The 14,751-nt window shown below is 36.3% G+C and overlaps 1 protein-coding gene across 13 annotated transcripts in view; it reads left to right on the top strand.

Annotated features, from left to right (window-relative positions):
* Nucleotides 1–14,751, top strand: part of EIF4G3 (eukaryotic translation initiation factor 4 gamma 3) — a 328,826-nt gene that overhangs the window by 209,487 nt on the left and 104,588 nt on the right. For 12 of the 13 annotated variants that reach the window (XM_058553132.1, XM_058553124.1, XM_058553130.1 and 9 more), the window contains one exon: nucleotides 4,991–5,830. In XM_058553132.1, the coding sequence (XP_058409115.1) occupies nucleotides 4,991–5,830 (840 nt within the window). Of the gene's footprint in view, nucleotides 1–4,990; nucleotides 5,831–5,929; nucleotides 7,475–14,751 lie in introns of those variants that run through there. The other variant, XM_058553131.1, reaches the window with a different exon arrangement.

The following is a 14,751-nucleotide window of genomic DNA, read 5'->3' as shown; positions in this document are numbered from 1 at the left end:
CGCTTCTCCGGCCATGCTGATGCAGCGTGCCACATACAGCAACTAGAAGATGTGCAACTATGACATACAACTATCTACTGGGGCTTTGGGGGGAAAAAAAAAGGAGGACGATTGGCAATAGATGTTAGCTTGGAGTCGGTTTTCCTCAGCAAAAAGAGGTGGATTGGCATGGATGTTGACTCAGGGCTGATCTTCCTCACGTTAAAAAAAAAAAAAAAGGAGCCTGGTAAACTTGAACAGAGACAAGTCCTGTATTGTATTTGTTTTATGAAATAGGTTTAGGCCAAAAGATAGATAACAAACCCTAACCTGGCATGCTTCTAAAAATTACACTGTCAAACACTTCTTTTCAGCATTGTTCACACTTGGAGAATCATACATGCTTAAAGCTAAATTTCTTAATATTAAAGCCATTCACCTTGTATAGGAGTGCAGTTCGTAGGCATTGTGGAAGACCACTTCCTACCTCCAACGATAAAGCAGTTTTGAGTCAAAGTTTAGAATATTTTCAATCGGAGTGGAAAATAATTTTCAGGATATTCCCTTCAAAACTTTACTTCATTGCTTTTGCATAGTTGTAATCCTTTTGCTAATTAGAATTATGCTAAGCATATTGAATACTTACCATGCAAAGAGGCCTTAAAATAGATCCTCTGTGTGGACGTTGTCTATAGCTGGGCCACAACATAAAGAATTCATGATATACTTTGTTGATGATAACTCTGACCGGCTAATATTTTTAGATTATGACACACCTTTTGTTATAGTTAGGTCTTGATTTGCAGAAGGAGGAATGCAGAATTCTTGGTTTCTTATCAGTTTTTTATGCTTAGTGGAATTTTGAATAATAAAATCAGCATTTCAGATTTGCTGTATGATATAGATATGGGTAAATTGGAAAACGTTTCAGGTTACCTTGATGAAAAGAAAAACTTGAATTTTAAGTATATTTCATAGAGCTTATAAGAAACTCTTTGCGACTACTACTGTCTTCCTCTTAGTACCAACTATTCTCCAGAAAAGTCAGTAATTTTAATTTTCTATTTCTGATTCTGCCCATAGCTTGCCAATAAATATATAGAATAGTTTTCAGAGTAGTTTCTTTGTAACAAAATGTGTGTAATTCAAATAACTTTGAAAAGGGCTCACCATTTTTCAGAGGATTTTTTTAAAGAAAATTTAAACTTTTCTTTATAGCTATAAATTCCTTTTGAAATTAAAGTAGAATGTTAAAAATCACTGTTTTCAAAGATGCTAATATTACCCCCGGGATTGATAGATTCTGCATTCTGCAGTCAGATTGGTTTTTCTCTCTGAATGGAAATGTCATTTCTGAGGGTTTGCACTGCGTAACAGAATCCCATATTAGCCCCACCAGCTTGATTCACCTAAATACTTCTTTTTCCATAAGGCTTTTTTTTTTCGAATTGGAAGAATGTGGGATTTGAAATCATTTTCAGGTTCCAGCACTGGCTAGTTATATGACCTTCGACCTATGATCTCTAAAATCTCTGATCTCTAGAATCCTCAGTTTCCCCATCTGTAAAATACGATCATAATAGTTTCTGCCCCATTGGTGGTTGTAAGAATTAAAGGACACTGTGTATGTATAGTATTTCAACCAGTTCCTGGCACATAATAAGTGCTTAATAAATGTTAGCTGCCATTATTAAGCTTCTGGTTTTCTCAGAGTTAGTTTTTGATGTGAACAGCTAGAATGGTTACATGAATGAAGACCAAGTTTCCAGGGAAATATTCCATTTCCCATTTGTTTGGTACTTTATAAAGACATAGAGAATACCTCAACTTGGTTTTTAGAGAGAAAAACTGTTGAATGAATTAAGATCTTTGGTGTTGATGGTCTATAGACACAGCTTAAATGATTGTTTGATGTTCTTTGAGAAATGGCATTCAGCCCAATGTACTGAGGATATGGTATGGATAATTAAATTCAGATAAGTTATTTGTGCTTTCATCTTCATGCCTTTTGAAAGCACTTGGTGTAGAGTAGGTATTCAGTGAGTGGTATTCTGCTGTAATTCAACCATTTATAGCAGTGTAGCTCAATTAGTGAACTTTTGGCATTTAGGACAGGACTATTCTCTGTCAAGTGAGACTATCCTTCAAATTGCAGGATGCTTAGTCTCTGCCCATTAAGTGACATTAGCATCCTCTCAGTCACATGAGGCTCAAGACGATGAAAAGGCACCCATCAAGGTGGTAGCTCCTACTGCCATAGGAGAATTAAAGAGAGCAGTTTTTTTCCTTCTTCTTTCCTATGTGATATTTATTATAGAAACTACAGATAAGCAGAAAGAAAAAATATCCATTTCATTATCCAGAGCCATTGTTAATAAACTGTAAATTCCAGACTTTCCCATATGCATATATATTAGTATTATGTATTTTTTTAAGTTAGAAAGTTAGGTTTATGCTCCACATACACTTTTGTGCCCTGCTTTTTAAAAAACATATCTTTTATTATAAATAACTTTCCATATCATTAAATACTCTTTTAAAAGCCTATTTTAAATGATTGCATAATATACCATTAGATGCCCAGGCCATCATTTCTTTGATAAATCCCTTGTTGTTAGACATTTAGTCTATTTCCCTTTTTTTTTTGCTATTATAAATAGTGTTGCCTTAAATATTCCAGACCTCTATTTTTGCTCACTCTTGCATAATTATTTCCTTAGAAAAAATTCTTAAAGATGGAATTCCCATAGATTCCTAAAGATAGCCAAATGGTATAAACATTTTTAAGGCAGTATGTTAGATTTCAAACTATCATGGCTCTGCAAAGTATGCTCTTAATATAAAAATTCTTAGAGAGATAAAAATCAATGTTCTTTATTTAGATCTACTGTATTCTTTTCAAATTTCTGTATGAAAGCTTTAATGAATGAATTAGAGGACTTTTATTTCAGAATGAGGGGCTCTCAAAGTAATTAACTTTGTAATTTTCTTCATAAATGTTTGATTTTTCTGAAGAGTATATAGAAGTTTTAGTCCCAGGTCTGCTTTTGTTTTGTTTTTTTTAGTATCACAAATTTTATTTCCTGAAATTAATAATTGAATCAACATACTCTTATTAGATTGTTAGAGTTATCATTTTCTGTCACTTAATTTACTGCGTCTTGGCTTCATTCAGTGGTCATAAAGGGTGTTATTCTGATGTGCTTTTGCAGTAGTATCATGTAATCTGGGTGACTCGTGTAGCAGTTACTCCAGTGAGTTTGAAATTATTTTCATCAGATATTTTAGTAAATACATATTTATTGTATATGTCTCATATATAATACATATAATAGACATTTCTTTGAAATATTTTTGTCTCTTGTTCTGGCAATTTAGTCTGAGGGATTTGGCAGTGAGAGCCTATATTGATCTTATTTTTTCACTACAGTAAATAGACAGAGTTCAATTTAAGAAGCACTGGCCTCTACGCCCGTAAATTAAAGTGACTTTTAAGGCCAGTAAAAGTCGTTGCAGTGAATGAATTAGCCTTTAACAGCTTAATGGTAATATTTACCATCTGTTTATCCGATTTACAGAGCATATTTTCTTTGACAGACTCAGCTACAATTTATTGTAAAGGCTCATTTTCACCGATACATAAAGATTTCTGGCAGAGAGAGTAAAGTCCCTTTCAGTTTACATTGTCTTTTAGTAGTGCTTAAAATTTTTGTTTATGTTTAATGAACATACTCATGAGCATCTGTTTTTCTGATGGAGCCTATTTATCATGCTAAGGAAGCACAAGGCTGGAAACCAGTCTAAATCTCCTTTGGTTTCATCCTCCCAGGGATGAATCACATGCCAGTTTACCTGGAACTTTAAAATATGGAAATTTTCATGAATTAGAGTTCCTTACATTTTTCAGGTGCCTTTATTATGATTATCAATTTCTCTCTCTCTCTCGCTTTCATTCTTTCTCTGTCTTTACAGACACACATTTTATTTGTATTCTCAAATATTTCAGACGTGTATGTTGTGTTCTTTTTTATTGGACTTGATTTTCTGAATATAAAGAATTTTTTTTTACTGTTGGAGATAAAAGATAAATTTCCATTTTTATACCTTCACATTACTACCGGTTATATGCCTCTTCTTTCTTTCTTCTTTTTTTTTTTTGCTGCGGAAGATTCTCCCTGAGCTAACATCTGTTGCCTATCTTACTCTTTTTGCCTGAGGAAGATTCGCACTGAGGTAACATCTTGCCAGTCTTCCTCTCTTTTGTATGTGGGTCACCACCACAGCATGGCCGCTGACGAGCGGTGCAGGTCTGCACCCGGGAACCGAACCCTGGGCCACCAAAGCAGAGCACACCAAACTTAACCATATGCCTCTTTTGAAAAATGAAAGTTAATTTCTAAATGAATTTTTATCTTCAGGAACTTGATTTCACTGATAATAAATTTCATTGATAATAAATGAAACTGTGATAGTTTCTCTTAAAACAGAGCTTTTTATATAAGTAATATGTGTTCTTTATAAAAATTCCCTCAAATGCAGAAATATAGAGAATAAAAAATATCACTCTATAATAATTTAATCTACAATTATTTGCTCTTGAACTGTCCTGTCACTATAGTGTATTTTTGGTAGAAAAATTTTCTACAGGGAACAAGATACAGTAGAGATGAAGGTCTCTCTACCTTAAAGAAAAGCCCCACTCTCATCTCAAGAACGGCTTAGCTTTAGTTTTGATGAACTTGTTCCTCATTGTATTCTTGACATAATCATTTGGTGAGTTGATTCCTTCTCTTGCTCCAAAATAAATTTTATATGTATCGGAGATCAAGTAATAGTGGTTGTAATTAGAAAAGACAATATGACGGTATTTGTGGAGTGGCATAATAACATTTTGGTCTCTCTTCTGCTGCTCATCATTTATGGTAAGAGATAAAAGAATTGGCCCCAAATAATACAATATAACCTCTTATCCAAGAATTATTCTTAAAACTCTTTTATTTTTTTTTCCCAGAAGAGAAGCCAAAACCAGATCCAGTGTTAAAGTCTCCTTCTCCAGCGCTTAGGCTAGTCCTTAGCGGAGAGAAGAAAGAACAAGCAGGCCAGACGTCTGAAATTACTGCAGTAGAATCCATACCAGAGCTTCCTCTGCCTCCATCACCTACCACTGTTTCTCCAGTTGCTCGAAATACAATTGCTTCCCCCACCTCTGCTGCTCTTAGTAGCCAACCGATATTCACCACTGCTATAGATGACAGATGTGAACTCTCTTCCTCAAAAGAAGACACAGTTCCTATACCCAGCCCCACATGTTGCACAGAAACATCAGATCCTTCACCAACAGATATAATTGATGATGATATATGCAAGAAATCTTGTAGTGTAGCACCTAATGATAGTCCACTGATTTCTAGTACTAACCTAATTAATGAAATGAATGGAGTTAGTGAAAAATTACCAGCCACGGAGAGCATTGTGGAAATAGTAAAACAGGAAGTATTACCACTGACTCTTGAATTGGAGATTCTGGAAAGTCCCCCAGAAGAAATGAAAGTGGAGTGTGTCTCAGCTCCCATCACCCATTCCACAGTTCCTTCCTTTTCTCCGTCTCCTCCAACTCCTCCAGTTTCTCCTCCTCTCATACCAGTCATTGTTCCTGCTGCTGCCGCTAATGTTAGTACTGCTAGTGCTCCCACCGCAGTCCAGAGAGTCTTAGAAGACGACGAGAGTGTAAGAACTTGCCTTAGTGAAGATGCAAAAGAGATTCAGAACAAAATAGAGGTAGAAGCAGATGAGCAAACACAAGAGATTGTGGATTCTCAGAACTTAAGTTCAAGAAAGAGCCCTGTCCCAGGTAAGCTGTTCTGCCATTAATTATCCTATGCTTTGCTGAACATGAAAAAGAAGCAGTGTTTGAGTTATTTTTTAATTGGCTACTTTCCTTGACTTCTAGAAACATCAAATGAATGCTGAAATTCCTAGTCTGATTTCTTCAATGGTGTGTTTATGTTTTAGTGCAGCCTGCAAAAGAGTTACTCCATTGTCTAAAAATGCAAATGAAATTTCAAATATGCAAAATGCCTCCAAGGTATATGTCACTGTCCGTGTGTTTTTCGTTTTTGTATTTTTGGCCTCGTTCATATGAATGAGTTCCTCGGTGATTAATTTTGTTGCTTTAGGGGCTGGAAACCAATTAAAACTAGCATGGTCCATGGTCCCTATTCGTATCTTCCCAGAATTTTAAGACTCAGTCAATCCTAAACTTAAGGGAACTCCTCTATACCAGACCTCTCCTTTAATCTTGGATTTAGGAAGATAGCAAACAGAATGTCAAAGGTTTATAACTAGTTCTGAAAATAAAAGTGCCCTTTCTGATTAGCTCAGAGATAAGTTTAATACTCTTCCACTTCATCTTTTAAATTTTCATTTTTCCTGTAATATTAATTTTATCATTATTATTTTATCATTAGTATTATCAAAGTATTATATTCTTCCCAATTTGAAATTATTTCTTTTTAATGTAGCATCACCTAAGGATATTAGGAACTAACCATTTTTTATAATTTTAATCAGAAGTTGCCTAAAGCTTATCAACTATTCTAGAGTTAACAGCCATAAGAATATGGCTTTTAACAAGTCAGCATAGGCCTTCTTCTGCAACATTGCCCTGCACTGTATAATTTGCTCTCAGTATACCTGTCAGGTTAAGTTAGGCCACTTGACAAATGAGTCCTCCCCCAGGAGTTGATCTAGATATGCACTGGGGAGGTTTTAGTCACCGAAATCTTCAATATTTACTGTTTATTTTGAGCTGTCTGATAGGGAAGCTTGACAAATCAAAAACCTGATTCCTACTTTAAGATATGGCTTTCCCACTCAACTCAGTTCTTGAGGCAGTTTCCTCCTGAATGTCTGTGGAAGGTGTCTGGTTCCTTGGGTCGGTAGAATATCTAGTTCAACATAGTGAACCAGAGCAGAAAAGCAGACAGTGCAGGGCAGTTGGGACGGGGAGAAATTTGTCATACATGTTTGTAAATCACCTGTTTCCTGAACAGACTAGCCTCCATTGGCATCAGTGTTCATAGTGCCATTACTATTTTAGGAACCTTCTTCCTTGGTGGGGCGATGACCTGGGGCTTTTTTTGTCAGTCGCTCTTTGAAAAAACAATCTTAGTTTTGGTGTGGCTACAGGTGAATGCCCCCTAAAGAACACTTGTTTGTTGGAGAACAGTAATTTGTTTGACCCTTCATTGTTACCTTTCATTTACCCACCTGTGAGTTGTCATTCAACAACTAGTGATGTGGTAGTTCCAAAAACAGGAGAAGCTATTGAAGATAAATATTTTAAAAACATCAAAACAAATAACAGAAAGAAAAACAAAACAATCATAAGGAATACAAGTCAAAGATACAAACCATGCCTCAGAACTGAAATAAGTGTAAAGCAAGACCCTGTACCAAAGCATACTTCCACTCATCCCTGATATTTCATTTTTCTTGTAAGCATTTGTCACTTAGGTGGCCTGATATTGCAAGACAGCGCCCAGCGATAAATGGACCGACAAACAGATTTTGGGGTTAAATAATTTTCATACCCTGGCACTCTTGGAATTAGTAAATCACCAGCAACTTAGTATAAGAATATAGATTCTTCAGCGGTAAACCAGAGGAAAGCTAGAAGAGAACTTTTTTGCATGATTAGGGATGAGGTAGAGGTTGGTGATGTTGGGAAGTAAAGTTTCTTGGCATTTTTTTAGTTTCATGATTTTTTTAACCTATGAATGTATTTTAAGGAACTGGAAGTTCTGTAATTTCCCTTTATATCTTACACTCTTCAAAGTCCAAAGTAAATGAACCTCAAGAACCCATGTAACTCTAGCATTTTTTAAATTATAATATACCTAGCATTAAATTATGCATGTACCAGAAACATTCAGGACCATCTCATTTCTGTACAAGTATTTTTAATGTTGTTGCCACAAAAGTTAACAATGAAAATTTAAATTACCAGCATTTTTTAAAGGTATATCCACCTGAAGTTGTCATATTCGTAATGACTACAATCTTTCTTGCACTTTGTTATTTACTATACCTTGTTTACTTAGAGAGGTTATTAAATCGTAACAATTTGGTTTGGATATCAGTCTTCTGTTGTTGACTTTTGAGAATAGTTCTTACTGTCTCTGCCTGTGGATGAAACACTTTAAGCTGGCTTCAGAAACCATTTATTTGCTTTTGACAGGTGTGATGTGTAAAAATACACAGTAGTTGGTATAGAGATACTTGTTTAAAGCAGTAATTAAAGTCAGACTTTAAGGATATTGTCCCTTCTTTTACTTCTGTTGGAAAACATTTTCTTGCAGCTATTCTAGATCACATTTCTGACTGGAGCAAAATGTAGCAATTATGGATGCCTAGGTGTTGAGGAGCAAGCCCTGTAAAATGAGAATTGTGTGTATTTATCTTCAGTGTACTCTGAAAAGCCTCAGAGATGGGCCAGACTTTTTACTTGAATCATTACTTGATTCATACAGTCACTTCAATAATTAAATGTGCAAAAATCTGTATTAATTGGATGATTTCTTGAAGTCTTAGGAATTTTTATTATGTTTTCTATATACTTGATATGGAAGAAAAGAGAGTTTTAGAACTTGTGGAAAAACCTTCCCCAGTCATCATCCACAAATTCATTTTGTGCAATTTCCTGAGTGCATATACTGTGTTAACATGGACACTATGTAACATGAACTTTCCCCTTTTTAAAATATTAGTGACTTCTTTTTTTATCTCTTTGGTATAAAACTGTTATTTGAAATTCTTTTGGTGGAAGGAGGTTTCTAATATTTCTATTTATTTTGTCTTCTGGCTCTTGCTCATAGTGCATTGTTTCTTTTTATGTTTTATAAATTTGTTTTATGAGCTCATCTTCAGCTAAACTTTCCTGGATGTAGACTGAGGGCAAGTCCTCCCAAAGCAGGTATGTGTTTACTGTATTTACCAATGTCCTGGGGAAAGCATTAGCTGGAACTTAATTGAGTCTAATGTCCTAAACCTACTTTCATACCCCAAACAAAATGTGAAGGCATTCCTTGTGGATACTAATTTTCAGGATGACAGCAGTCCCCCTCCGCCTAGCCAAAACCAAACATCATTCCTTATCATTATTCTGTGTTCTGTTTTATTGTTTTAGCTATCTTTTCATTGAGGCTGTCCCTCTATTAGGAGTCTCGGGGCGTTTTGTGAGAATCTCAGTTCCAAATCCTCACTTCGCAGGGATCCAAGATCTATCTCCCACATGGGTGTTAAAATGTAAACTCCTTGGGTACAGAGACTAGCACAGCATCCCACATCCCCAGTGGTGTAGTAGCTGCAGCAGTAGCAGCAACTGACCTTGTTTATATGGCTTCCAGGAGTTTCCCGTATATTCTTGGAAGCTCAGTTAAGGTTGAGGGATGGTTTCCAAATTCTGTAGGTTGCAAGATGGGGGGTTTATTTCGCAAATGGAGCTGTGATTGTATGTTTTGGCAGATGTCAATAAAATACTGATGCATACAACTCAATCAAATTGCTGTTTTCTCTTTTGGTTTCAATTTACTTCAGTATAAAAGGATCATACTTTAATTCAGGGAAAAATGTTTTAATAACCTTTGATTTATTCTCACCTGTGAGAATATTGAAAGTACTTTAAAAGAAATAAAATATAAGTAAGCATAAAACCAGAGAAATAAAAGTCTTTCAGTTTGGGTAGACTAACCTGAAAAACACTCATTTTTAAAACTGTGGTCTGAAGATCAGCAGCAGGGATAGAGAATTTGAAATTCTTGTCTTTGCTTAACTTACACCTCCTAAGAAGTATTTGAAATATCCCTGGAAGATTTAGTTGCTGGGACCAAAAATAGATTACCAGTGGTTTGAGTGTCCTACAATCCTAATCCCTCCCCTAATGTGCACCCTTATAATTTAACTCCTTAGATTTTTCTAGAAAAATATGTTCTGGAACCTTGGGAACAGGACTTCTTACATGTTCCTGGTTTCATGTCATCTATCAAAACCAGCAGAGCAATCCTAAAGCAAGGACCCTTGGCTCCCTTTTTCAGAGGCTTGTGTCTGAATGATCCTTGGGAATAAGTAAATTAAAATTAGTAGTTTCTCCACCTTGTTTGTAAAAATATTTTCAACAAAGCTGCCTAAAATGTACATTTCTGCCATGTCATTCCTACTTTCTTGTTGCCTTCCACAGTGAAATCTTAAGCATTTTCTGGAGAATACTGGTGCTGGGTCAAATTCTGTCTTTCATGTGCTACAGAATGAGCCCAGACACCTGATGGTGGAGTTTGCTAACAGGCTCAGATGCCAGGCCTTCTGACAATCACCTTGCATAGTTCTTCCTTGCCGCTTCATATGGTATACACTTCCCCGCTATTTACAGTAGGTCCTTTTTTGCAACATGAACCTTGAAATTTCATTCATTGGATGTTAATTAACTTAGTCATACATATCTCCATGAATAGACATAGATTCTTTGTTTTGAATTTAGCCCATTTTTCCCCAGATGTAATAATTAATCTACCTCCAAAAGAAACCATTGTACTTTCCTGCTTCCAGACAGGGTAATCCGGACAGTTTAGGGGAATAGTATTCTCTTTCAGGCAAAAGAGAGCTCTCTTCAGGAAAACCTAGTCTTGCTAAAACCCTTCCCTTTCTCCAATATCCATCTTCACCTTGCTCACAGTAGTCTTGAGAACTGTTTCCAATATCTTTGACAAGATAATTTTCCCAACTAATGCAGAAAAATGTCCAAAATGCATTTCCTTCAATATATGTCTTTTCTCCATTTTCTATTGCTGTATGAATAGTACTTGGTAGTTTAGTTGAGTGATAATAAAGCTATTATACTTTATGTTTAAAAGCCTTTTCTCAGGCATCTCAAGTATTAATCCTATGATTTAAGCAGTTATTCCTGAGATACAATTATTCCTATCCAGCTGATAACAAAAATAAGCCATGGAGTGGTCAATTGGGTTTCTCAGGGTTACGGGAAGAGTTAGAACCCAAGCCTTCATTTACCTCATTCTTCTATTATTCTTTCTAACATGCTTTCCACATTGATATATAAAGTTCTTTTAATATTTTCAAGATTTAGGGATTATACCTTTATGCATGTGACCCAGGTTAAAAGGGAGATGTGAAAGCCCACCTGCTTCAACCACACTGGTTGATGAGGGTGTCCTATGAGTCAGTCATTGTTCTGGGCGCTTGAGATTCATGGATGAAGAATCCAAAGTCCTGCCCTAGTTATATGTTAGTAAGTTTTAAGTGCTATAAAAATAATCAAGCAGGGGAAGGAATGCTGGAGGGGCAGCAGGCTGTAGTACTTAAATGATCCGAGTTGTAGGCCTCAGCAGAAGATGAGATTTGAGCAAAGATGCAGGAGGATATTTGAGCTATGCTCTTACCAAAATCTGTGATTTTTTTTTTCCTATCCCTTTTTCCTTTTGAGAAATAGTGCTATACCCCGTCTTCTGTGTTCTTAAATTTCAGTAGTCAGAGCACTGCTGGACAAGATCACACCACTGTGAATGTAAGTGCCTCTACAAATTCACGCTTTCCACCTCCAGCCATTCCTTTTATGACCTTCCTGTTGTCAAGTCCTGTGCTCAGCCCAACCCTCCTCACCCTTATCAGATGACCTTGTGTCTCTTTGTTTAGAAAATCGAGTGCATTGAATATGCCTTTGTCAGCCTTCTGTTGGAGCTACAAACCTGTCTCTATCTGAACTTTCATTGGTCTTTTTCAGTTGTCCCTTGTAGTCTCATATATATATTCACTGCCTCTCCACAGACTTCTGTCTCATTGTAAATATGCTGAAGTCTCTCTTAGACCAAAACACTCTCTTGAGTCCTGCATGTCCATTTAGCTACCATTTAAACTCTCTCTTCTTCTTTTCACCCAGACTTCTCAAGAATAGTCTACCATTTCTGTTTCCACCCTGTTCACTATTCAACTAGTATAATCTGATTTATGCTCCCAACATGCTAGTTGAACTTCCCTTAGCAGGATCGCTACTGGACATAAGTTTTTCTTATTGGTCTTTTTTACTGAATTTAACACTATTGATCACTCTCTCCTTTTTTACTTTTTTAGTTAGATTTCTTGAGTATAGTTTATATGCAGGAAAATGCACTCTTTTTAACATTCATTTCTGTGAATTTTGAAAGACACACAAAGTCATGTAATCACCTCCACAGATAAAATATAGAACATTTCTGTCACCCAAAAAAATTCCTTCATATTTGGATGATGTTCTAATTCTGTTTTTATTCAACACATTCTTCATGGGTGATTTCATCTACTCTAGTGATAGATGGCTCCCAATGGTATATGCTAATGACTTGCAGATTTTTATCTCCATCCCAACTTCTCTTCTGAGCTTCAATCTTTTATTTCCAATTGCCTGCCGAATATCTCCACTTGGAAATCCCAGTCATCTCAGATTCAACATGTCCACTACCAAACTAATCACCTATTCCCCTGAACCAGTTCCTTTATCTCAGTTAGTGGCACTGGCTTTAATTAACCTAAAATCCTGAGGCCGCTGTTGATGGGCTTCTCCCTTGAGTGATTCTTCTTTCCCATACAGTCATCATTTAACAGGGTTCTCTGCGTTTACCTGATATGGTTGTTGAATTTGTCCCCTCCTCTTCATTTCCTTCTACCATCGCCTTAGACCTTCACTTGCGCGTGGATGCTTCTCATTTCCCTGGCTACAGTTTTGCCCCCCTTCAAGTTCATTCTCCACCAGCCAGTCATCTCTGTAAAATATAGATCTGGCCTTATCACTCCTCCTTCACATTTCTGCTTAAACCTTTTAATGGTGTGGGGTGGCAGTGAGGGATGTTCACCTTCAAGATAAATTCCAAGCTTCTCACTTTTTACTACAATGTCGTCGTCTTATATTTAGATATAGCAGCAATCTTCTGCGTATATATGCATAGGATCTGAATGTAGCTTTTCATGTATTTGGTTAATCTGAACACTAGCAGTAAAGTGTAGTAATCAGGATGAAGGCAACAGTGTCAGACACTCCTGAGTCTTAGTGTTTCCCCTTGTCTATCTCTGACTTCGGGCAAGTTTCTTAACCTCTCTGAGTCTTTTTTCACATCCAGAAAATGAAAATAATGATAGTATTTACTTCACAAAGTTGTAATGAAGAGGAAATGTGATGTATGTAAGGCACTTAGCACAGTGTCTGACACATACTAAGCACTCTATAAGTGTTAAATATTATTAATACTTCTATTTTCAGCTAGTCTTAAGGACCCAAATATTCCCTTTGAACTGTACTAATATTACGCAGAAGAAATGGGTGTTGTGATCTCTGCCCTTAGGAAGTTATGTTCCAAAGAAGAGAAGCTCAAGATGATACCATCTGAAAAGCTATTAATTAAGTCCTGGGCATGAGATGGTAGACAATCCCTTGGAGTAGTCCCTGTGCATGTATAACTTTGATTAAAGGCTTTTGTACCTGTTATGTCATTTAGTCTTCACAGTGGTCAAACACATCTCAAGGAGACTTCTGCCGTCATTTGGAAGGGAGAAGGTCTGCTTAGAACAGTGAATTTTAAGGAGAGTCTGTACCATTGAAAACCTTAAGGCATCCGTTAAAGTAGAGGATAGTAATAATATTATTAACTTCCTGTTTAGGTCCGGAGTAGAAAATTAGGAAGAAAGGCAAAGAGAAAACTAAAAGGAATGGGGAAAAAATGAATAGGACAGCCAAAAAGTGGAAACAATCCAAATGTCTATCAACTGATGGATGGATAAACTAAATGTGTGTGTATAAAATATGGAATATTATTCAGCCATGAAAAGGAATCAAGTACTGACGCATGCTACAACACGGATGAACTTTGAAAACATGCTGAGTGGGAAACTCACAAAAGAACACTTATTGTTATGATTCCACTTATATTAAATGTCCAGAATAGGCAAAGCCTTTGAGGCAGAAAGTAGATTAGTGGTTGCTAGGGGCTGGGGCAAGAGAGTGGAGAGTGAGTACCATTGAGTATGGGGTTTCTTTTGGGGGTGATGAAAATGTTCTAAAGTTAGTGGTGATGGTTGCTCAAATCTGTGAATATGCTATAAACAACTGAATTGTAACTCAATTTAAAGTGGTATAAACCACTTTAAAAAGATGAATTTTATAGTATGTGAATTATATCTCAATAAACTGTTACTTTTAAAAAATAAATAGGACTGCAAGTTGTCGTGCTATCAGCGTCTATATAATGACCTATCAGAGGCATCAGCCAAAGAACTTAATGCTAAAAACCCTAAAGGTGGAAATGAATCAGGTTAGGGAAGTTATAGCTTTGAAATTTAGGAAGTAGGTTTCAACCAAAACACCATAATCAACTACTAGACATAGTGGAGTGTTTGCATCCCAAAACTGCAGTGTCTTTTGATGTATTTTATGCCTGAACTGTGTATTATTTTTATTCTTAGTATTTTACTGGTAGATACATCTTACCTGAGCTTGAGAGGGTGTTCTCAGCTAGGTAGTAAATGCACCACTGTCGTAAACATTCTAGGGGCATTGTGTGATGTCACAAATATGGAACACCTGGCTGGGCTGGGAAAGCAAGGTCATTATTTGTGGTTGAAACACATAAGGGATCTGTGTTTTAGAAGTAATGATTGTGTATTTCCTTTGTATGTAACTTAGTTCTTGTATATTTTTGCCTCAGTTGAGCCACCCTTTCTAAGTCCTTCTGC

Source organism: Diceros bicornis, chromosome 13 (genome assembly GCF_020826845.1).
Source record: "Diceros bicornis minor isolate mBicDic1 chromosome 13, mDicBic1.mat.cur, whole genome shotgun sequence".
In the NCBI taxonomy this organism is placed as follows: Eukaryota; Metazoa; Chordata; class Mammalia; order Perissodactyla; family Rhinocerotidae; genus Diceros; species Diceros bicornis.
The sequence above is the reverse complement of the archived record's forward strand: the minus strand, read 5'-3'. Positions and strand labels throughout refer to the sequence as shown.